This window comes from Budorcas taxicolor, chromosome 14 (assembly GCF_023091745.1).
Source record: "Budorcas taxicolor isolate Tak-1 chromosome 14, Takin1.1, whole genome shotgun sequence".
Lineage (NCBI taxonomy): Eukaryota > Metazoa > Chordata > Mammalia > Artiodactyla > Bovidae > Budorcas > Budorcas taxicolor.
This window is the reverse complement of record NC_068923.1, coordinates 93845826-93870852: the sequence shown is the minus strand read 5'-3', so window position 1 is coordinate 93870852 and position 25027 is coordinate 93845826. Positions and strand designations below refer to the sequence as shown.

General features: G+C 42.9%; 1 protein-coding gene across 1 annotated transcript; it reads right to left on the bottom strand.

Annotated features, from left to right (window-relative positions):
- Positions 1-877: 877 nt before the first annotated feature.
- On the bottom strand, positions 878-24377 carry IMPA1 (inositol monophosphatase 1). Its single transcript, XM_052651668.1, has 9 exons — positions 24317-24377; positions 21052-21114; positions 20545-20678; positions 18601-18705; positions 17319-17364; positions 15038-15146; positions 11906-12014; positions 3454-3605; positions 878-2423 (listed from the first exon to the last, which is right to left on the bottom strand). The coding sequence occupies exons 2-9, from the start codon at positions 21112-21114 to the stop codon at positions 2308-2310; spliced, it is 834 nt and encodes a 277-aa protein (XP_052507628.1). The 5' UTR covers positions 24317-24377; the 3' UTR covers positions 878-2307.
- Positions 24378-25027: the final 650 nt, after the last annotated feature.

Below are 25027 nucleotides of genomic sequence, written 5' to 3'. Positions count from 1 at the left end.
TGGTGGCGGTTTACTCGCTACGTCGTGGTTGACTTGCACCTGTAGCCGCAGCCCACCAGGCTCCTCTGACCGTGAGATTCCCCAGGCCAGAACACTGGAGTGGGCTTCCACCTTCCACCTCCTCCTCCAGGGACCTTCCCGACCTAGGGATGGAACCCGGGTCTCCTGCGCTGCAGGCGGCTTCTTTACTGACTGAGCCACAGGGAAGCCCAGGTGTGTGTTACGTGGGCTTCCACCCCAGGATCCTTGCCTGGGGAGAGCCTGGATCTGAGAACATGCTTTTTTGGGCTGCGCTGGGTCTCCGTTGCAGCGCGCAGGCCCCTCTGTCGCTGCGGGCAGGCGTCTCTCTAGTGGACCTCACTGCCTCACAGCAGGGGGATCTCACCCGGGTCTCAGTCGAGGAGGCAGGCTCCTCTGTCGCTGCGGGCAGGCGTCTCTCTGGTTGTGGACTTGGCTGCCCCACAGCAGGGGGATCTTGGCTCCCTGAGGAGGGCTTGAACCCGAGTCCCCTGAATTGCAAGGGGGTGGAGATTCTTAACGACTGGACCATCACAGGAGTCTTTTTTTTTTTTTTTCATATTTATGTGAGTGCTTAGATTTTAAGTGAGAGATCTGGGTGTTAGCATGGAGGAGAGACTGGAGGGGGCTCTAGTGACTCAAGACTATTGCAGTAATTCCAGAGGTAACTGCCCAGGTGTCGCAGGAGATGCGGAACTGGAGAAAATTCCAGAGAGACTTCCGGATACATCTGCACACAGCTGGTGGCCAGCTGCGTGTAGGAGGTGAGAGGCACGGGAGGGTAAAAATATCACCTGTCTGCCTGGGTAAAATACTATTCACTAAGAGAAAAAATGTAAGCAGAGGAACAGATGGGAGCACGGATTGAGTTTATTTGGAGACACGTACAGTATGAGACATCTGCAACACACTGAGAGAGAGTTCACTCGGCCTCTGGAAGCATGAGTCTGGAGCTGGAGAGAGAGAATTCTAGAATGATGCTACCTATTCGCGGAATTCCCCAGCCTTTGAGTGTGGCTGACTTAAAGAGCCGCATCCATTAAACAGAAAAGAAAGGAAGCGATAGTGATACTTCAGAGACGAGGTTACAAGAGGCACAGCCGTTTCCTGCTTGCCTCCGCTCTCGGTTCACTTCCTGGGGAAGGCAGGCGCCAGGCGATGAGGGCGCTCAGCGGCGAAGAGGGAGAGGAAGGCACCCCTCCCGCCGCCAGACAGCAGGAGCTGCCCCCAGCGGCCGCACACGCGAGACTGAGCAGGCGCTCTGAGACACTGCAGCTCCGGTCAAGTCTCACTGCAAGCTCGCGGAAGACCCCCGGGACGGGATGCTGGCTCAGGCGCCCGGAGCTCCTGACGCCACAACTGTGGCACAATAAGCAGGCCCCACTGGACGCTCCCAGGCCTGGGGACAACGCGTTCCGTGCAACAGGAAACCGACACGCGCGGCCCCACGCAGGCGCGAGAACGGCGTCTCTGGCTCAGCGCGCTCTCCTCTGCTCTCACTGCGGCCACTGTCCACTTAAAACAAAAGCGCGGCCCTGGAGCGGGGAGCGGCGCAGCGAGGTCTGCTTGGTGCTGTCACTGGAGCGGCATGGTAATATGAAATGTGAACAGGAAGGGTCGGGTGAGATATAAACAGGATGACCAGATAGTTCTTATGTCCACACCCGAAGTAAAATCACACAGCGATCAGCTCACTTCTTTGGAATCACTGCCTTCAGGGCGCCCACTCTCCCTCTGCTCGTTTTTGATTGCCCCCTGTTTGACAGGCTCCATGTGGGGTGCCACACTGATGAACAGAGCAAGGCTTTCTGCAGAGAAAGAAATCCTGCTCCAGGCAGTATTCATCATATGCTTCTCACAAACTTAATGTACTGTGGCTTTTGAAACCAAAAAAAATCTTTTTCCAAAAAGTTGACTGTCTCATTAGGAATGCATATGCACAGAAACAGTGAGTCATAATTTCACAGGCTCATAAATACTTAGAAACTCTAAACTGCCACCTATTGCAGTTGACGTGATAACCTGTCTCACCAACTGCCTGTGAACTTTCCCAGAGGACATTCTTACCACACAGACATTTTTAAAACAATGGACTATTTCATCCACTCTTGCACACCTACTCTTAGTAAAACACAGAACAAGCTGTAGTTTTTAAATATGGACGCTGAAAGCAATTTACACCAATCATATTGTTCAAGTGAAACAGAAGTCCTGAATTTTGTAACACCATGAGTGCATCAGAAAACCTGGAGAGACGCAACTGTGATTGAATGTGTGAAGCTGTCAGAGTTAATTTTCGTCATCCCTTTGAAGAGGTATGATCTGAATTTCTTTGGCTATCCTTTCTGCTAATGCTTTACTGCTTGAAGCAATTACTCTTCGTGACATCAAATCAAATGGTCCACCTAAAATCAAATATGGAAAATGGTTATATCTTGTAAAAAATAATTCCTATAAAACAAGCATAGCAGTATGTACTATGGTTGATCATAACATTTAATATTTTCTATTATCTTGAAAACACACTACACTGTGTCATAAGCACAATGTTTAAGCTTCACTAATACGTAATGAGTCTCTAAGCATCCTTTAGAGACCCGTTTTGAAGGGAACGGGGTCTGAGCCCCACCGTCCTCCTCTCCCCTTTGATGGAACCTATCGACAGAAAACCCGAGGCCAGGGATTTGCACACTGCTCTCCTGCCCAGCTCCTTCATTCTTTGCTGCTTTTCTCCCAGACTGCTGGTAAACTGTTTTAACCCAGGTTCACTCTTTACTTTTAAACATGTCGTCATCAGTGCAGAGAAAGCATGTAACCCCCACAGGGCCAAGGCAGAAAGTGACGGTGGAGGAAGCCCATACTCAGCTGCCGCCGCGGTCACCACTCAGAGGGACCTTGGTACGGCCTCAGATCCGGTGCCTTTCCAGGCTTTTCCTATAGCCTCTCAAGAGTTCCTGGTACTCATAGTTGAAGAGGCTTGAAAGTGAGAATGAAAGTCGCCCAGTTGTGACTCTTTGTGACCCCATGGACTATACAGTCCTTGGAATCCTCCAGGCCAGAATACTGGAGTGGGGAGCCTTTCCTTCTCTAGGGGAATCTTCCCAACCCAGGGATTGAACCCAGGTCTCCTGCATTGCAGGCAGATTTTTTACCAGCTGAGCCACCAGGGAAGCCCTGAAGAGGTTTAGCCATCTATTATCATTAATTGTACACTACCATTAGCTTCTCATTTTTGCCTCTGTCTCCCAATATCTGCTATTTTGATTCTGCAGAAAATTACATGGTTTGTGTTGCCTGAAGAGCTGAAGTGTAAACATCGAAAAAAATAGTAAAGGGAAACATTTAAAGATACATCTAAAAAAAAAAAAGCCATATTTGGAGGACAGTCCCATAGGTATGGAAAGAAAACAAAGCCTTCCTGTTCCGCAGTTTTACCTGTGACATCCAGGAGCACTCCACCAGCTTCAGTCACGATGATGCCGGCACCCGCAACATCCCAGCAGTGGATCCCCATTTCATAATACGCGTCCGCAGCCCCAGCGGCCACCAGGCACATGTTCAGAGCTGCTGTCCCAACACCCCGGATCCTAACAGACAAGACGGGAAAACATTAATCTTCAAATAAGGCATTCCTCCTTAGCTGCAGTTTCAAGTGGGGACAGATTACTTGAACCAATCTACAGACTGTTAAAAAAAAAAGGGTGGAACTTAATTTTAAAATCAAAATATGTAAAACCTAATTATCATGATACACTACATAAATGACAGAATGAAGCCTAACAAAGCAATCATGTGTAAGAAAAACATTAAAATGATGATACTTTGGGAAGAAAACCACTGAAGAAAATGCACTAATTCCACCACCGTGGCATGCATGCTTTGTCACTGTGGTCTACACCTGGGGACGAGCGCCCCACAATACAAGCCGTCTGCAGGAGTTTCGTGCAAGTGTGCCCCTGGCCACCCCCAGCAGCGCGGGCATCAGCGTGTGTGGCCAGGAGGTGATGGCCCCACTGGGCTCTGCTGACACTGAGGCCTGCCCACGAGGCCTGCTTCAGGTCGCGCGGGCATCGGCGTGTGTGGCCAGAAGGTGACGGCCCCACTGGGCTCTGCTGACACTGAGGCCTGCCCACGAGGCCTGCTTTAGGTCTGCCTTCTCACTGAACCTTGTCCTTGGAAATACACCAAGTTAGGGCAAGTATAGACATCACTTTATCAGCCATTGTAGTAATAACTGATTCAGGAAAGAATCATCAATAAATGCTAAAACAATTGATATTTACACATCAAAGTATCTCCCTATAAGATACATAATAATTACGATGGGAAAGATGGCAAGATCACTACGAAGTGATCAAAGTTAGCATCCAGTAATGGGACAAAGGGCATGGCTCAGCTGGTAAAGAATCTGCCTGCAATGCAAGAGACCTGGCTTCATCCCAGGGTTGGGGGATTCCCTGGAGGAGGGCATGACAACCCGCTGCAGTATTCTTGCCTGGAGAATCCCACGGACAGAGAAGCCTGGTGGGCTACAGTCAGTCCATGGGGTCACAAAGAGTTGGACACGACTGAGCAACACACACACACACACACACACACACACACACACACACAACGGAACAAAGGTACCCTGTGTCTCCTGACAGAATGGACTGAGAAGGAGGACATAACAGAGCTTCGGCTGCATTCCTGCCAAAAGCGCCTAACCCAAATCTAATCAAGAGGAAATCCAACAAACTCAAATCAGAAGGCATGCTGTAAAGCAGCCACCCTACATTTTTCAAAAACGTCAAGGTCATAAAAGATAGAGGCTAAGCAACTGTTCCAGATTAAAAGGCACTGATGAGGGCTTCCCTGGTGGCTCAATGGTAAAGAATCTGCCTGCCAATGCAGGGATACAGGTTCGATCCTTGGTCCGGGAAGACCCCACGTGCCAAGGAGCAACTAAGCCCAAGCACCGCAACTACTGAGCCAGGGCTCTAGAGCCTGGGAGCTGCAACTCCTTCACCTGTGCGGGGGCTGTGCGTCCGGACCAGAGGCCCCGCAGGGAGGAGCCCCGCACCCCCGTGGAGAGCAGCCCCCTCGCCACAACCAAGACCCAGCACAGCCAAATCATATAAATCTTAAAAAAAAAAAAAGCTGGATGAGAATAACACTTAAAGTGCAGCATATGATTCTGGCTTGGACCTTGGATTAGAATTCTTTCAAAATTTAATTGTCACTGTATTAGACAATGGATCAAAGCTAATTTCCTGATTTTTATAACTGTGCTGTGGTTATCTTAGTGTATGTCCTTTTATCAAAAATACACACACAGAAGTATTTAAGAAAAAGGAGTCGCTATGTCTGTAAACTGACTACTTTCAAATGGTTTTTACTAAAACCTCTTTTTTTAATTGTTTGAAAATGGAAGTGAAAACCACTTAGTCATGTCTGTCTGACTCTCCATGGAATTCTCCAGGCCAGAATACTGGAATGGGTTGCCATTTCCTTCTCCAGGGGATCTTCCCAACCCAGGGATCGAACCCAGGTCTGCCGCATTGCAGGCAGATGCTTTACCCTCTAAGCCACCAGGAAGTCCTCTGAAAATAAAGCAGTCAGGATTGTTCACTGAGACCCTTCATTATTTTTTAAGAAATAAGAGGATTTTACATGTCAGTAATATTGTATGATACATGGAATCTAATTTTAAAAAATTGAGACAAATGAACTTATTCACAAAACAGAAACAGACAGATACTGAAAGCAAGCTTATGGTCCACAGGGGAAACACGGGGGAGGGATCAATCAGGGCTGAGATGAACACACACCACTGTATGTAAGACAGACAACCAACAAGGGCCTACTGTCTAGCACAGCAAAGTCTACTCAATCTTCTGGGATAACCCATGTGAGAAAATAATCTAAACAAGAATGAATATGAATGTGTGTAACTGAATCACTTTGCTATACCCCTGAAACTAAATTAACTATACTCCAATACAATTAAAATTAAAAAAGAAATAATGTGGTATCTGTTTTGCATTTAAAAAATAAACCTAAACTAGTACTGTGCCTAGTACATCCTTCATGCCAATACAATTTAACAACAAAAAAGGACCAGAATTACATGATGCCCTTGATTTTTAAATACATTTTACTGCCTACAGTTTTATTATATATCAAAATTAAGAACTAGCAACTCCAAAAATGTCCATAGATATATAAACCCAAATCAACATTACAGCTTTTTTCAGTTATCAAGAATGGTGCACTTGCCCCACTTTCTCAGGGGATATGTGATAGTTCATATCTCACATCATAGAAAGAAAATACCAAGGTCTTCCACAAATCATCTCTCAGCATTCTATTCAGACACGGAACCCTGGGCTGGAAGACCAACGCTAGATGCAATGCTTCTGCCTACTTCTGATGAACCTCAACAGCTCTCTGGCAAGAGGTCTTTTGATCAGTAAGTATAATCTTTTATGGGTAAGTATTACTAAAGATAGTACTTAACTGCCAAACAATTGAGGCTGTGGCCTAGATTTTGCAAATGTGTTCTGTCTGAATCCTATGTTAGTCTGATCCTTCTTTACAGTTAGGATGGTATAGAGCTAAAAAGAATCTATCCATCTTCAGAATCACAAAGATTTGAGTTTGCTCCCCTGCTCAGTGGCTTAAAAGCTGTAATTTTGAAAGAAGTTTCTTCTTCAAGTTTTACTCTTTTTGTCATCGGATGGGGATAACCGACTTGGCTATGGCTGCAATGACTAGAAACAACAGAAGCAAAACGGCCAGAAGATTCGAGGGCCTCAAAAGAGGAGCCATGTCATGATCAAGTCACTCCCTAAAGTAACACACAAGAAACATCACTGAAGTAAAAAATATAGTGCATTTCGTTAAATGAACCCCAAAAAGTTAATAAAAGGAAACTGATCCACAGTGATTTACTTTGACTCATAAATCTCACTGACAATTAATATAGTTATACTTCAATTTGCCAACATCCGCTGGATCATGGAAAAAGCAAGAGAGTTCCAGAAAACCATCTATTTCTGCTTGACTGACTATGCCAAAGCCTTTGACTGTGTGGATCACAATAAACTGTGGAAAATTCTAAGAGAGATGGGAATACCAGACCACCTGACCTGCCTCTTGAGAAATCTGTATGCAGGTCAGGAAGCAACAGTTAGAACTGGATGGAACAACAGACTGGTTCCAAATAGGAAAAGGAGTACGTCAAGGCTGTATATTGTCACCCTGCTTATTTAACTTCTATGCAGAGTACATCATGAGAAACACTGGATTGGAAGAAACACAAGCTGGAATCAAGATTGCCGGGAGAAATCTCAATAACCTCAGATATGCAGAAGACACCACCCTTATGGCAGAATGTGAAGAGAAACTCAAAAGCCTCTTGATGAAAGTGAAAGAGGAGAGTGAAAAAGTTGGCTTAAAGCTCAACATTGAGAAAACGAAGATCATGGCATCCGGTCCCATCACTTCATGGGAAATAGATGGGGAAACAGTGGAAACAGTGTCAGACTTTATTTTTGGGGGGGCTCCAAAATCACTGCAGATGGTGATTGCAGCCATGAAATTAAAAGACGCTTACTCTTTGGAAGAAAGGTTATGACCAACCTAGATAGCATATTCAAAAGCAGAGACATTACTTTGCTGACTAAGGTCCGTCTAGTCAAGGCTATGGTTTTTCCAGTGGTCATGTATGGATGTGAGAGTTGGACTGTGAAGGCTGAGTGCCGAAGAATTGATGCTTTTGAACTGTGGTGTTGGAGAAGACTCTTGAGAGTCCCTTGGACTGCAAGGAGATCCAACCAGTCCATTCTGAAGGAGATCAACCCTGGGATTTCTTTGGAAGGAATGATGCTAAAGCTGAAACTCCAGTACTCTGGCCACCTCATGCGGAGTTGACTCATTGGAAAAGACTCTGATGCTGGGAGGGATTGGGGGCAGGAGGAGAAGGGGACGACACAGGATGAGATGGCTGGATGGTATCACCGACTTGACGGACATGAGTCTGAGTGAACTCTAGGAGTTGGTGATGGACAGGGAGGGCTGGCGTGCTGCAGTTCATGGGGTCGCAAAGAGTTGGACACGACTGAGCGACTGAACTGAACTGATACTTCAATTTAAAATAAAGGAGGTGGTGAGCTTCCCTGATGATCTAGTGGTAAAGAATCCACCTGCCAATACAGGGGATGTGGGTTCAATCCCTGGTCTGGGAAGACCCCACATGCCACGGAGCAACTAAGCCTGGAAACCACCATGACTGACCCACGTTCCAGAGCCCAAGAGCCACAACCACTGAAGCCCGTGAGGCCCAGCCCCTGAGCCCGTGTGCCGTAAAGCCCGTGTGCCACAGCCCCTGAGCCCGTGTGCCCCAGAGCCTGTGGCCCACCGTGGAGAGCAGCCCCGCTCGTCACAACTAGAGAAAGCCTGAGCACGGCAATGAAGACCCAGCACCGCCAGAAATAAATAAGTCTTTAAAAAGTAAAAGAAATGAAAAATCCTGAGAAATGAAAGAGAAAATGACATGCCAATCCCCGCCTCCTACACCTGAAAGAGATTCATAACAGAAACTACACAAAACAGAGCTAATGAAGAAAGAACCAGGAACCCAGATCCCAAAGTGAACAGAGACGGGAAGAAGGAGACACAGCCGCATGTAACTACAGTGAGACACCAAACACCACTAATAATAAAGTGTGTGGGCTTTTTCTGGCTGATAAAGTTGCTCTGCAAAAGGAAAAGTAAGCCCAGAGTGAATGAAATAAAAGAAGGAGAAAATAATATAAGAGATAATAGAACTCAGAAATGAAGGGGAATAAAAAAAGACAAAACTTTATCAGAAATTAAGACTGAATCACAAGGTACCCTTAAAGAGAACAGATGCAAATGAAAACTTGAAAAAGGGCAGTGAGAAAAAACTAAAAGAAAGTAAAAAGGGCCAGAGAGAAAGTAACAGAAGAAAAGATACAAAGGAGGCTGAATGCTCCTGCTGGGGTCTTTGAAGAAGAAAAAGAAAACAGTATAAGTGAACTAATATTTAAAATTCAAGAAACTTGCCAGAAAAAAAGAAAAGAGACATTAATCTACCAATTAAAGGGAGAAAACCATCCCACAACAAGCAACTCTAAGAACTCCAAGATATACCCTTATAAAAGTGCCAGCCATGAAAGATTAAAAGAAAAAAAAATGTCTCAGAGACTCCAAACAAAACATGAAATAATTTAAAAGCCAATAAAATCAGACTGGCACCAGATTTCTCAAAAATAACATACAAAGCAAAGCAACAGTGAAACAGCATTTTTAAAGAAATATTCTTCATACTTTCTTTCACTAAGGATGTTCTATCCAGCCAAGCTGTCCTTGGAGTTTCAGGACCATAGGAAAACAGGCTGGAATATGCCAGAAATCATGGCCTACCATGCACAGGAGCCCTTCCCAAGGAATCTACTAGAGGATGAGCTTCACCAATCCAAAGGTGATAGGTGTTAGAGCAAAAAGCAGAGACCAGTCTTGAAAATTCTTGGAGCAGACCAAATCAGTTTAGTCATGAAAACAAAGCTTAATTTAGCACATTTTGCAAAAGTAACTAGACCTGGATCATCTCTTGCTTATGCTTCTGAAAATTACAAGCAAACCTTAAATTGTTTCTCAAGGTGGATATGAGTTAACCACTAATCAATTCCCTATCATTTAAGAAAACTCTATTATAGCCAATCGTTTTGAAGAATAAGTTGTCACTGCCTTCTCACTGTATAAGCTGCTTTATAACAATACATGGCTGAGCCTCATCCCATGTTTTGGTCTGGGTGTTCCTGGTTTGCAAAGTGACTTTTTGGTATGTGCACAATAAATATTGAATTCAGTGATTCAATGGTTTCTGAACTTCTGACACCAGGAAGACTCCAGAGGACAGTGACCATTTTATAAAGGAACAACTAAGACCACAGGATGGGACTATGGGTGAGACAATACGTAGTAATAGCAGGCCCAACAAACTGGAAAGACTTAAAAAAAAACAAGCTAGACTAAGAGGGAGAGAAAAAGAGAGAAGCAGAGTAAAATCACTGGATGTCATACAGGCAACAGGCGGCAGCCAAGCAGTTCTGGAGTCTTTACAGAACTAACGGAACAGTTACATAAGAAAAAAGAACATTAAGGGCACTATAAAGAGCTTTAATACAAAAGAAACCCATGAGAATAAAATGGAATCTCTTATAAACAGAAAAAGAAAAAAAAAGAGGATACACTAAATAAGTACAGAGTACTTACTATACAACATAACATAATATACAAATCACAGTACAACATAAGATAACACAAAATTGAGACCAAACAAAATGGTCATATAAATAAATGAACAAGCCTAACTTTTTTATTAAAAAGAAAAGATTTTCAAATTGATTACAGAGCAAAACTCCACCCTATGGTGTATTCAAGAGGTGCACTTAAAATGCACTGATTTCAAAACCACTAAAAATAAAGGTGGACAAAGATTAACCAGACAAATGGAAACAATGAGAAGAGCAGGGACTGCGATTCTGATGTCAAAGTAGATTTCAAGTCCAAACATCAAAGTACAAAGTGTACTTTTTTCCAGTGCATATAGAAGTTCCACAAAAACTGATCATATACTGGGCACAAAGGAAACATAAAGCTCCATGAAATATATTTATTACAATGTAATAAAACTACAAATTAAAAAACAAAACTAAGAAAGCACAAAAAGCATTTCCCCATGGAAGTTTAAGAATACAACTCTTGGGTAAAAGGGGAAATACAAACAGAAGTTACCAGAAAAATAATTACAATGAAAACACATCAGAATCTGTGAGATACATTTAAAGCAGCAATCAGATAAAAACTCATAGCCTAAATACTCACCTCAATAAAAATCAAAGCATAAAAATAAATTCTCTACTTAAAAAGGAAAAAAAAAAAACAGGAAACAACAAAATGAATGACGAGAAAGCACAATGATGAAAATAATAAAGCAGGGAGGATAAAGACAGCATACCAGATTAATAATCAAAATCCTGGTTCTTTCTTTGAAAAAAAACTGACAAACTGCCAAGTAATTTAAGCAGGATTTTTAAAAAAGAACAAGTAACATAAAATAAGAAATGATAAGGGGGGAAGAAAACTACTGATAAAGACAGGCCAGAAATAAACTATAAGAGTCTACCTAGCATACCTTGTGCAAATAACTTGAAAACTTAGAGAAAGTGGGTAATGCTTAGGCTACGGAAATGATCCAGATTAAAGGCAGTGAAATAGACATGACAACCAAATGTAAAGCTAACCCTAGACTGAATCTTGCCCTGGAGGAAGAAAAAATGCTATAGAAGACATAGTTAGATCAACTGACAAAACTAAGTATGTGTGGATAGATAAAACTATGAAGCCAATAGTTGTGGTTATGGAAGAGAATATCCCCATTCTTAGGCAATAACAAACTGAATTACTTAGGGATAAAGAGCCACACACTAAGTAATTTACCATGAAATAGTTGAGGGGAAAAAAAGAATATTTACACACACACACACACACATACACAAAGAAAGGGAAAAGAAGGAATGAGAAAATGATAAAGCAATGGGCACAATGTTAACAATAGCCGAGTTGTTCTTATAGGTTTTTAACTGCATACTGCTGTTTCTTATAGGTTTTTACTTCTGCAAATTTTTTAAAATTTCAAATTATTTTCAAATAAAAGTTTTAAAAGTCACATTTTAAAATTAGAATTATGGTACTTACTCCATGTCTATTAATTAAAAGTTCATTTCTAAATAAAAATTCATTCCTTAGAATGTCAAATTATCTATAGCATTAATATAATAGAATGTTCAACTTTAGGGATAAAGTGAAAAGAGCTTACCCATGGATGGGAAGGCAAAGAAGCCTTTCCATATTAGAAAGAATAATTCTCACAGTCTCTGGTGTTCTGGAAGAGCCCAACTCCGTCACCAAGAGAGATTTGGTAACATCTAAAAGAAAAAGTTTCAAATAATTACTACAGTTTATAAAGAAGAACCTGATAAAAAAAGTTTGACACTTGTAGCTCAACAAATTGGACATTTTTATCCTTCTTCCTAGTTGAATCATATTTCTTTCTAAGACTTTAAATAGTTATGAATTTTTCTTCTCTTCTAGTCATTTTATCATCATTTTTATAATTATCAAAAGGCATCTAGCTTCTTAGACTACCTCCCCAAAAATGCAGAATATAACCAGTTTGCCTACATGCATGATACATTTAGCCACCAAATGCCTTATATATTTTTTTAAAAAGTAGAATTTAGAAATAATTTATATATAGATTTGAAATAAAACAAAAATTAAAACTAAATCATACCACTGTCAAGTGAAGAAGAACTAAAGAGCCTCTTGATGAAAGTGAAAGAGAAGAGTGAAAAAGTTGGCTTAAAACTCAACATTCAAAAAATGAAGATCATAGCATCCGGTCCCATCACTTCATGGCAAATAGATGGGGGAACAATGGAAACTGTGAGACTTTATTTTTTGGGGCTCCAAAATCACTGCAGATGGTGACTGCAGCTATGAAATTAAAAGACGTTTGCTCCCTGGAAGAAAAGCTATGACAAATCTAGATAGCATATTAAAAAGCAGAGATATCACTTTGCCAACAAAGGTCCATCTAGTCAAGGCTATGGTTTTTCCAGTAGTCATGTATGGATGTGAGAGTTGGACTATAAAGAAAGCTGAGCACTTAAGAATTGATGCTTTTGAACTGTGGTGTTGGAGAAGACTGTTGAGAGTCCCTTGGACAGCAAGGAGATCCAACCAGTCCATCCTAAAGGAGATCAGTCCTGAATATTCATTGGAAGGACTGATGCTGAAGCTGAAACTCCAATACTTTGACCACCTGATATGGAGAACTGACTCATTTGAAAAGATTCTGATGCTGGGAAAGATTCAAGGTGGGAGGAGAAGGGGATGACAAAGTATGAGATGGTTGGATGGCTTTACCAACTCAATGGACATGAGTTTGAGTAAGCTCCGGGAGTTGGTGATGAACAGGGAGGCCTGGCGTGCTGCAGTCCATGGGGTCGCAAAGAGCTGGACACGACTGAGTGAATGAACTGACTGACTGATTGTTGGTAGAAATGTAAACAGGTGTAACCACTATGGAAAACAGTACGGAGGTTCTTCAGAATACCAAAAATGGAGTTGTCATATGATCTAGCTGGACATATATCCACACAAAACTATAATTCGAAAAGATCCATGCACTCCTACATCTGCTGCCGCACTGTTTACAACAGCCATGACATGGACGCAACCTCAATGTCCGTCAGCAGGTGGATGGGTAGAGAGGATGTGGGGCACATGCACAGTGGAATGTTGCTCGACCACACAATGCTGGCGTTTGCAGCTAATGGATGAGCCTAGAGGTTATCATACTGAGAGAAGTGAGAGAGAAAGGCAGACATCATACAGCGTCACCTGCACATGGAGTCTAAAACATGACCCATGAACATACCTGTGGAGCAGAAGCAGGCAGAGAACCACCTGGGGGTTGCCCGAGGGGAGAAGGCGGGCAGGGAAGACTGGGAGTTTGGAATTGGAGAGTGCAAGCTGCTACCTACAGAACAGATAAACAGGCCCTACCACACAGCACGGAGCCACGCCCGACACCCTGTGATCAGCCACAACGGAAAAGGATCCGGAAAAGAATGCAATGTACAGTGGAGCCGCTTTGCTGTACAGCAGAAATTAACACACTGTAAATCAACTATGCTTCAATAAAATCAAAATAAATCATCTGACCTCCATTCACTAACTTGACAAATTATCCTGCATTTTCCATTTTCTCTTGGAAACATCATGACCAAAGCTCACGAAGCACTCAACCTTCCTGGCTCACAGGCTACTCTTGGGACACCTCACACTTCATCTGCACCCACAGCTGAGATGTACACCCACCAGCTTGTTCCGACCCTTGTTTATAACTGTGAACTCTTCTAACGATCACATAACCTGTTTAAGTGAGATAAATAACAGAAAAGGGAAACGAGTTCTTTCTATAAAAGCTGCCACATTCCTTCAATTCTAAAATGCACATTTTTTTCACGTTAACATCTCAAAAATTAGGATGTATCTTCTAATCTCTGGGGTCTTAGAGTTCAATGAAAAGAAAACAAATTCAAAATCTGCCCTCAAATTAAGTGCCTGAGGAGAAAAATTACAAAAGTGGAGGAGGATTCTAAAGTTTTTGCTGCACATAAAAGAATCTTAGAAAAAAAAAAGAAAAGAAACGAAATGAATCTGCAAGTGTAAACTGTGGAAAATGTTGGGATTGCTTTAGGGAAGATAAGTGCCTCCAAAACACAGTGAGCTGTCCCAGAGAAAGCAGACTTAAAAAGGCCGATCACTAAGCTCATTACAAAAAGCTTTACGCCTCATTAAAAAAAAATATATTGAAGTACAGTTGATTTACTATGTTGTGTTAGTTTCTGTTGTACAGCAAAGTGATTCAGTTATAGCTTTATATATATGTATCTAGGTATTCTTTTTCATATTCTTTTCCATTATGGTTTACCATGGGACCCTGAATATAGTTCCCTGCGCTATACAGTAGAAAGATGCTGTTTACCCATCCTACATATATAATAGCTTTATGTCTCATTTTAAATGATTCCAACTTGAAGGGCCTTTTCCCTTTCAATTTACTAATAACTAGTCCCAATGGCATCAGAGCAGAGGAATTCTAGAAAGAATCTGAGACACAGGGGCTGAAGCAATGACCCGATAGCGCCATGAGGGTGGGAGGCACTCTCGCTCCGCCAGGGCCCCTGGCAAAGCCGGAGCCGTTTGCTCCACTGCCCTTGCCTCCCCCGCTTCCACGACCGCATCCACAACCGTGGTCACAATGAGAAAGTACAGAGGAAACAGACACACGTATGAGTCAGGTAACACTTGGAGAACTCTAAGGTTACCATACGAGTACATGGTATGAATCACACCAAAAATTAGAGGGTAAACCTACCTTCTTGGCGTGAAACCTGTAGTTTTTGACCATTACAAAAGGCACCTTTTCCTTTCTGGCCAGTGTACATCTTATCCTCCAGGCAACTGTACACAATTCCAAACTCCATCTGTGGAAGGAATGCAAGCTTTCTTTACAAAACCTGAGTATTTTTCTTCATTCAATCAATACTTTTTCTCAGAAAGCAAAAAGAATATCTGGTATGTTAATGTTTTTAAATGGGTAGACCATGGGCTATGTAAAATGCTAATTCCCAGCTGAGTTGAGGAAGAGCTCATCAGGTCTGAACCCTGACTCCCCTCCCATCAATTTCCAAACTCGGGGCCTATGTTTTGACCTCTTTCCTTCCCGGCTCAGATGAAGGCAGTCTTCCCTGTTTTCTAAGGTGAATCCTTCCCTGAAACACTGCTCCATCAACGGCTCCCTGCCTCTTGGGCTTTGGTTCTGGTACTTTCTCGCCACAGTGGCCCTCCCTCACCAAGCCTTCATTACCTTCTCCTTCTCTCTTCTTTGCCACACAGTGGTCGAGACTTTGTGTCTCTCATTCTCTTTCTACATTACAATCTGGCTTCTGCTCTGATCATGCATCTCTTGAAACTCCCTGCAAAGAGATTGTGAATGGACTCTTACGGACCAAACGTCTTCTCTGAAGACCTGGAGGCTGTGGACCACCAACAGTTAACCCCATACTCTGTGTTCCTGGTGGTGTCCTCCTACCTTCGATCTCTCTTGGGGTCACTTTTTCTTCTGACATTCTTCTCTGCCTAACCCCCAACAGTTGTGTGTCTCAGGGGTTTTCATTCTTCCTTTTCTTCCAATTCCCTTTTAGCTCTCTCGATTCTTACAGGTTTTTCTTTCTGGTCCGCAAAACCAACTATCCCTCTATGTGTGGCTCCCACCAACTCCATCAACACAGGTTAGGAGTCGTGCTTCGGAACCTAGGCTTGCAGAACTTCAGCCAAAGAGATCACACTCACTCGCTACCTGATCACGCACACTTCAGTCCTTCCCCATGAGTCAATTTTATCTTGAAAATACTTCCTGATTTTGGCCATTTCCTCAGTTATTCTCACCACCTCCATCTCAGTTCAGAACTGCCCACCCCCCTGGTGTGACCTCTAATGTTGCTGGAATTATTGGCACCCTGCACTGAAAAACCTCTCCTGGTTTCCGACCACCTCGAAGCCACTAAGTGTTCCGGCACAGACAGACCACAGTGCCTCATGGCCTGACCACAGCAAGCTCACCTCACCAGTTCTGCTCCAACCATTTCCAGAGTTTCACGCACAATGAACATCTCACTGTTGCCCATACACATCCCGCTCGTCCCCAAACTGTTCTTTCTGATTAAAATGCTTTCCTTTTCTTCTTTACCTGGAAAATTCCCAATATGACCCAACTCACATGACCAAATTCCGAGATCCCTTCTATTTATTATGAAGATTTCCTCAAACCACTGATGGCAGGATATGTTATACCCTCTTCATGTTCTTAGAGTACTTTAAAAAAATTTTTTCATAGTTCGACATGTAACTTTTGCACTGAACTGGGAATTCAACAGCCCAGAACTGATGATAAGAGAAATGCTCGCTTATCTCCTTTTGAAGGTTCTCACTGATTAATACAATCATTTCTCACTGATTAATACAAAGATTTCATTTGCACTAATTTATGTTTTTATTTTCAGGGTTTTCTTAACTCTTTTGTGAACATGTTGATCAAATGTATCGCAAACTCCTTGAAAACAGTTATGTAAGGTGTTAGTATACATCATTCTTTTTTTTTTATTAATCAAATACTCAAATAGCATGGCAACGCAATAGGTGTAGAGTGTACTCTACAGGGCTTTAGATATAGCAAGTATTTAGGTTCCTGAATATACTCTCTATTTTCTCATCATACTTGGCCCCTACCACTATCCTGGTCTTTCCCCTCACTAAATGTCTACTAAAGCATTCTTAGCTCAGCACCCAACTTTTCCATTAAACATGATCCTACATCAGTTCCTATCATATTCACATATATAACGGTGATTAAATACTGAATTGTATTTCAGTTACTTGTGCATATTTTTTCCTTATAAAATCTTCTCAGAAGACACTACATTTTCTTCACTGGAAAAAACTATCACAACAAGTTTAGCAGGTGTGTATTTTATTTCAAAATAATGCTCTGCATATACTGAATAGAGACAAACCTAAATTTATTATGGAGACTCGTTTACTCTTTCTCAGAAAATGAGAGCAAGGCATTTTACCAACCATAAATTTAAACAACATACCTTTTTATTTACCACAAAGCCAATTGAAACAGCTACAAATGGAAATCTTAAAAAAAAAAAACAAACACACACAAATTTACCAAGATAGAACTTATTCTCAACAAACTTTTTTTCATAATATAACTGCTTACAATTTTTTTTCCTGTGAACAGTCTCATCCCTCCCGAGAACTGTGTATACAATGTTCAGCTCTCTGTATAAGTGCGGGGGTGGAGGGTTGGCGGGGAGAATACACAGATGCATACACGCATAATGCTTCTCCAGGCACGAGACATCTCTGAAAGGATTCACAAGAAACTGGTAACAATAGATGCCTCCAGAAATGGGTTCTGAGAAGCTGGGGTCAGAAGTGGGAAGGCCACTTGGCACCGCATGCCTTTCTATACTTTTTGAATGCCAAGTTCCACGAATATAGCTTAAATGTCAACAAAAATGGGATCATACTGTCCACTGTACTATAATCTTCTGTATGTTACCTCATATCGTGAGCATCTTTCTGCAGTAACATTCCATGATATATAGATCCTACCTCTTAGCTTTATGGCTTTAACAGTTCTATTCATAAAGATACATACAGCCATGTACGGCAACTTCAAATATAACAATTATGTGTCATCCCACCAAACTCGGCTACTTGTTGAAACTCTTAATTACATCAGGCTTTCTTCTATGTATTTGGACTTATACACTTAATTTGTATACATATATATATATTTTTTCAACATATTCTTCTCAGCATATACTGAATTACATACTTACTTTGTGCCAGGCACTATATTAAGTTTTTATATAAATGTACAACTCATTAGGTCCCATCAACAATCTTGTGAGGCAGGTACCATCAATGTGCCCATTTTAGAGAATGAAAAAAATAAAACTAAGGCTTAAAAAGATTAAGTAACTTGCCCAAGGTCACAAGGTCACACATTCTAAACCCATGTTCTTTTATAGTTTTTTCTCCTGGATTAAATGCATTCTATAAAGGCACACTCTAGTACTGAGTTAGTCAGTTCCTTAATTGATTTCAAAGCAGCAATGTTGCTTGCATACATTTTTATGTGGTTTCTACAATGAGAAAAAGAATGGTGAACAGGGCACTTGACTGCACATGTCTATAACATTAATCGTTCATTACCTCATCCACAGCTGATCAAAATTATGCATAACATATTTTACAATCACAGAATTCTCTGAAGTATATGTGATTATGAAAACCATATTGAACAGTCCATTCAGTTAATATACAAACAGTAATTACAATATTAAAATTTTAAAAACATACCCATGTACAAAGTTAGTTGTTCCATCAATAGGGTCAATGATCCACGTAGGGTTGTCGGTTAAGATACTTTTTTCCCCAGCTGCCACAGATTCCTCACCAATGAAACTAAAAGCAAATATGACAAATTCTGAATCTTTACACTGTTTTCAATAATTTTCAAACCCTTAGTCTACTATGAAGTGAAAGTGAAAGTGAAGTCGCTCAGTCATGTCCGACTCTTAGTGACTCCATGGACTGCAGCCTACCAGGCTCCTCTGTCCATGGGATTTTCCAGGCAAGAGTACTGGAGTGGGGTGCCATTGTATAAAACATAACAAAAGTCTACACAACTACACTTTTCTATTGTTTTTCCTTCAGACAGATGAAAGTGAGAAAATTTTATTTCCCCCAGAACAAGTTATGTGAAAGAAGACAGAATTCAAAATTCTCAAATGTATTACCAAGATAAGGAAAGACACATGCTAATAACTTACTAAGGAAATGTGGAGGTTTAAGTCTACCAATTCTCTCGTAACCCTCTCTTCAAGAGGTGGAGGTTAATGTCCCTTGCCTTGAGTGTGAATTTGGACTTAGTGACTCATTTCTAGCCAGAAGAACAAAGTGTACGTGACAATATGCAATTCTGAAGACTCTGACAAAACGACACTGAGGTTTCCGTATTATTCACTCTTTTTCTCCTCCTTCCCCTTCTCTCTGCTTCCTAGGCGAAGCCGCTCACCACACTGTGAGCCGCTCTGTGGAGGGGCCCGCGTGGTGAGGAAACTGAAGGGAGCTGCCAGCAGACAAGCCAGGAGGAACTGAGGTCACCAACAACCACAAGCGAATGGGTCCTTCAGCCTCAGCTGAGCCTTGAGGAGACTGACAGTTTGACTGTAACTCTACGAGACCCTTGCCAGAACCACGCACTCCAGCTACTCCCATATTCCTGATCCTAGAAAACTCTATGATATCTAGAGCTGTTAAGTTTTTAAAGAGTAACTTGCTATGCGGCAATAGATAATACAGAGAACATGAAATAAGTTAGAGAAAGAAAATCACCCACCAAAATTACTGTATCAATATGCATTCCTAAAACATACTACACAGTAAATGTCAGGCGAACTCTGTAAATGGTGTCTGAATTCATTGGATTTCTTCTTTCCTTTCCTACTTTCTTTGTTATTTATGTCCTTTATTCAAAGCTGAAAAGTCCTAATAATCATTACCATGAATTTCTTTTATTTCTTTTTCTCTTAGCTATAAATCCTTTTACTGAGAGAAAGCATATGCAGCTTTAATTTTTTCTTCTCCTCAGTGGCTGAAATACCAGGAAAGGCCGATGGCATGATCAAGACGAACTGGCAAATGACAATGTTAAAACTTTAAAATGATGACAATATTTCAGTTGTATTTCTGTGCCCATAAGAGAGACAGATTTTAGTATTTTCTCTCAAACTCAAAGCTACCACCCCTTTAGCACCTAAAAATGTTTGCAATATAGAGAATAAAACTGAACTTTCAAATCTTCTCTATGGCAGATATTTGTCACACTAACTTCCCAGCATCCAACACTCCTCTTTCTAAAAAGGAATCCAAATATCCCCTGTTCACTGCTCCCTGGAAGTTTGAGCTTAGGGGAAAAAACCCTAAGTTCAGCAAGTGATGTTTTTGCCCATGATTTGTAACCTTGAGCTAATGGGGTAAGACATCTAAAGAGAGCAGTCAGGAGTGAGGCTATCAGCAGCTTCTGAACGATGGCGCCTAACCCTGACCCAACCCCAACCCAACCCTACAGCTCTGCCTTCCTCCCTGGGTGCTCAGTCCTACTCTCAGGGATTCTGACACCCTCCAAATAAACTCCAGTTCAGCTTAAATTAAGCACAGTCAATTTCTGAGTCTAAAGTCAAAATCTTGGACACCAACCTAGATTTCATTTTTATCACATGAAAATGACATAAGCAATACCTGTGAGATGGATACTTTTCCTTTATGGATGAGATAAGCATTTTTTCAACTTTTTGGTCAGTAGCAGTTACCAAATCAGCCGGAGAACTTTTAACCATAATATTCATTTCATTCTTGAGCGCTTCACGAACCACCTGAAAAGATTTTTTTGGTAAGCAAATAAGAAAAGCATATAAGTCATTTTAAACCAAATTAAAAGATGAATAATAGAAATGATCTGAAACAATCAATCTTTCTGGAATGGTATTCTTAAATGTTTCTTACCACAATGTATATAAAATAAACCCTTAGTGGTTACGACTTTCTACGTAGAAAACCATAGAATCTTACAGCCAATTTTAGATATACAACTGTTATTATAAAATGTTTAATGACATAAAATGGAAGTATTCACCCATTAAGTAAATTGAAAACAAATCCAGACCAATAAAAATACATGTTTTGTTTAAGAAGGCAACCACACACTGCCCACATCCATCACATCATGGCTGAGCTTTCAGTTCATACCTCTCCAGCTTGTCCTGCGAGGGTTACTGCATAATCCATGCATTCCTGCCAAGGATCAGCCATCTTCTCACCAGATGCAACACATACAAAGACAAAGCAGTTACACATTGCTTAAAAAGTCTTAATTACAGAAGTCTGTTCACAAAAACATCTCAATTTGCAAAATACTTCCATTCAGGATTCACCCTCCTCCTGATTCTAGAATTCATTTTTTTTTCAATATTCATTCACAGGTTCATTAAGAAACATTTTTAACCTAGCTTCATTCACTTCTATTGTACAAACATTTTCATAAAAAAAAGTACTCAATGAAAGTGTTTCTCAAAGGGCCCATACCATATCACACTTTAAAAAATGACAATCATTTGAGGAATGGAGAATAAATGACATAAGAAATATTCTAAAACATAGATGCATATTTGGGTTTAAGAATAAAGTAAAAATTAGAAAAAGAATACAAGGAACAGTCAGCCCTCAGTATCTGCAGTTTTGGCATCCATGGATTCAACTGACCATGGATGGAAATTAAAGAAGTTTTAAAGGGAAGGGGGAGAAAGCACTAATTGAGTATCAGGTAGTATGGTGCTTTGTACATGTAAAATTATTTTTAAAGAGATTGTAAAGATGAAGAACTTAAAGCTCAGTGAATATAACTAATTTGCCCAAGATTTTATAGACAGATGACACAACCAGAATTTGAACTTGATTCTGAATTGAAAGTCCACTGCTTTTTCCACTGTGACATTCTGAGGGAAGAAAATTCCAGGACTAAAAAAAATGTATAAAGCTAGAAAGGAATTGCTGCAGGTTTCAGAGAGGGCAAAAAATAAAACAGTTTTGTCTTCTGAACTGTCCAACTTTCCACTGACTTTTGCAGAGAAGACTAAAATAACTCACCACAGGCTTAACCACACTCTAAAATCTGTACCTAGGACAATGAAGCTTTTTAAGAGGTCAGACTCAAATGTGTGGCATCATTTATCAAGCAACCCTAATTGTGTAATCTTTACAGTTGAGAATAACTGACAGTTTCAGACCTGAGACTGGTCTGAAATCCCAATCATGGTGCTCACAGCATCTGAATGGGGATGAGAGGGGATGGGGGTGGGGGCAAAAGACAGATCAGTTCAGTTCAGTTGTTCAGTCATGTCTGACTCTTTGTGACCCCATGAATCGCAGCACACCAGGCCTCTCTGTCCATCACCAACTCCTAGAGTTCACTCAGACTCATGTCCATCAAGTCAGTGATGCCATCCAGCCATCTCATCCTCTGTCGTCCTTCTCCTCCTGCCCCCAATCCCTCCCAGCATCAGAGTCTTTTCCAATGAGTCAACTCTTCGCATGAGGTGGCCAAATTACTGGAGTTTCAGCTTTAGCATCACTCCTTCCAAAGAACACCCAGGACTGATCTCCTTCAGAATGGACTGGTTGGATCTCCTTGCAGTCCAAGGGACTCTCAAGAGTCTTCTCCAACACCACAGTTCAAAAGCATCAATTCTTCGGCAGATACTTTGAGCTGTTTCTGCTAGCTGTTTCTTTTTAATATATATATTTTATGCGTGCGTGCTCAGTTGTGTCCGACTCTTTGCAACCCCATAGATTGTAGCCCGCCAGGCTCCTCTGTCCATGGGGTTCTCCAGGCAAGAGTACTGGAGTGGGTTGCCATTTCCTTCTCCAGGGGATCTTCCCAATCCAGGGATCAATCCAGGGTCTGCTGCAACTCCTGCCTGGGCGGGCGGATTGTTTTACCACTGAGCCACATGGGAAGCCTGTTTCTTAATATAAGCATTTACATGATTTTAGAAGGAAGCCACCTTTTGAGTTACTCAGAGCAGTTCAAGAATTGTTTCTAAGATCTTTCTTCTTTTCATTCTTACTCCTGTTCCCTTCTGTTAGGCTTCAACAGAACTGGATTTTCTCATGGTGAATCTGCTTTCTAGTGGGAAACTGTGCTTAAGCCACTCATATCTCCCCCTTCTCACAGCACTGATATGTGTAATTCCTACCAATTCTTCCAGAATCATTTCAACAGTTACCCTTTCTTTTGGGGATTCTCCACCCAGAGGCTGTACTTGTTTAATCATTCGAGAGCTATGCATTGAGTATTTATTCAATGAGAAGCACCTAACAGGAGAACACTGACCTGGTCTTAGGTACCAGATATCCTTTCCCTAAGAACACGATTCAACCAAGATTTGAAGGACTAACTCAACTGCAGGACTCCTGGTAAGTGAAGAGGAACCAAAAGGCCTAAGTGACAGCTCAGAGATTAAGAGGAACAGGAGGAGGGATGTGGCTGGGGGTCCTGTCATGATGATCACCCCTTAGAGGCATGATTTCGATTTGAGAGCCATGAGGAATCATTACATGGGGGCTGCAGGACAAGACGGATGCGGGGGTGGAGGTAGGGAAACCGCTCTGGGAGGAAAAGGTGAGGGCACTCGGCAATAAAGTGGATATGGAGCTTGAGGGAGGGGGAGAGTTTAACGAGGCCCAGATTTCCCACTTAGGCAAATGAATGGATAACGTGACATTAACCGAAACTTGGAACGATAGAAGCGAGTCAAATCTGAGATCTGGTTAGGAGGTGGGGAGATCAAAAGTTTAATTAGAAGAGCGTGAGGAGCCTTTGTGAAGCCAAAAGGAGAGGTCCATTAGGCCGCTGAACACACGATCCTGACCTCAAAAGAGAGGTACGGCCTGCAGACACAAACACGTAAGTTACGTGAGCAGGCAGCCACGGAGCGCCGCCTCTGACGGACACTCTGAGGAGGCCGCCCCGCCTGGAAGCCCACGGGCCGCGTCCGTCACCCCTGGCGCACTCGGGGGTCTTTCCTACACTGTGCTCAGCAGTGTGCGCGCCTTCGCCTTCAACCAGTCTTACGACAAGCCCAAAGGAAGCACCTTAGTCCGCCCTCGCCTGCTGGGAGACTAACCCCTGAGGCGCGTGGACGTCTCTGCCCCGCTCGCCGCCTCCGGCCGCCCGTCCGCGGAAGCGCTACACGCGGTCGAGGGCTGGCGGGGACCACCCGCCCTGGACACGGACCGGGCCTCCGGGACCGGCGGGACGAGAGCCAGTGGGTCACCCCGCACCCGCCGCTCAGAGGTCCCGCGGCGCGGGGGCCGTCCCGGGCCCTCAGCCCCTCGACCGAGGCCTCCGCGCCGGGTGCCCCCGGCCGAGCCCGCCCCCTCGACCCCCTGTGCGGGGCCGCAGGCGCCAGCCGACCCCACGCCCGCCCAAGTGCAGCGGGGAGACCGGGCTCACCTCAGAGCGGCGGGCGCACCAGCCTGTCAGACGCGCGGCGCTTCCGCAGCGAGAGGGCAGCGAGAGCATCCGCCAGACAGGAAGTCCCGCCCCGCCGCCCGCCCACGGGCGGGGCCTGCGCATGCCCCGCCCACACCGCGCACCCCTGCACCCTGCACCCTGCACCCTGCACCCTGCACCCAGCACCCAGCCCCGGGCCCCGCGGCTGAGCTGCCGGAGCCGCCCCGCCCTGCCTAGGCCTTCAGGGTCTGCACCTTCTCTTTCATCTGTGCTTCTTTCTCCTGCCCATACATTTGTCTGTAATTAAAAGAAAATTCCTCGCCTCTATTTTGCCATTTCTCCCGTTTTTCATTCCTGCCAGTCTTCCTATTTCCATTTCTTTCTCCCTGTCTTTTATTCCAGACTACTCTTTTGACAAAACACAAACTGGAGGTATGTCTCTAGCTTTGTAGCTTTTATTTGTTAAACCTATGCTGCATGAAGGCAGTGGCACCCCACTCCAGTACCCTTGCCTGGAAAATCCCATGGATGGAGGAGCCTGGTAGGCTGCAGTCCATGGGGTCGCTGAGAGTCAGACACGACTGAGCGACTTCACTTTCACTTTCATGCATTGGAAAAGGAAATGGCAACTCAGTCTAGTATTCTTCCCTGGAGAAACCCAGGGACAGGGGAGCCTGGTGGGCTGCCGTCTATGGGGTCGGACAGAGTCGG

What these genes read in the sequence shown, in the direction of transcription:
- IMPA1 (XM_052651668.1), bottom strand. Translation starts at nt 21,114, where the DNA reads ATGGCTGATCCTTGGCAGGAATGCATGGATTATGCAGTAACCCTCGCA. An exon ending in CTTTGCCTTCCCATCCATGG is followed by an intron (nt 3,606 to 11,905) that starts GTAAGCTCTTTT and finishes CTTGTCTGTTAG; the next exon opens with GATCCGGGGTGTTGGGACAG. An exon ending in AGTGCTCCTGGATGTCACAG is followed by an intron (nt 2,424 to 3,453) that starts GTAAAACTGCGG and finishes ATTTGATTTTAG; the next exon opens with GTGGACCATTTGATTTGATG.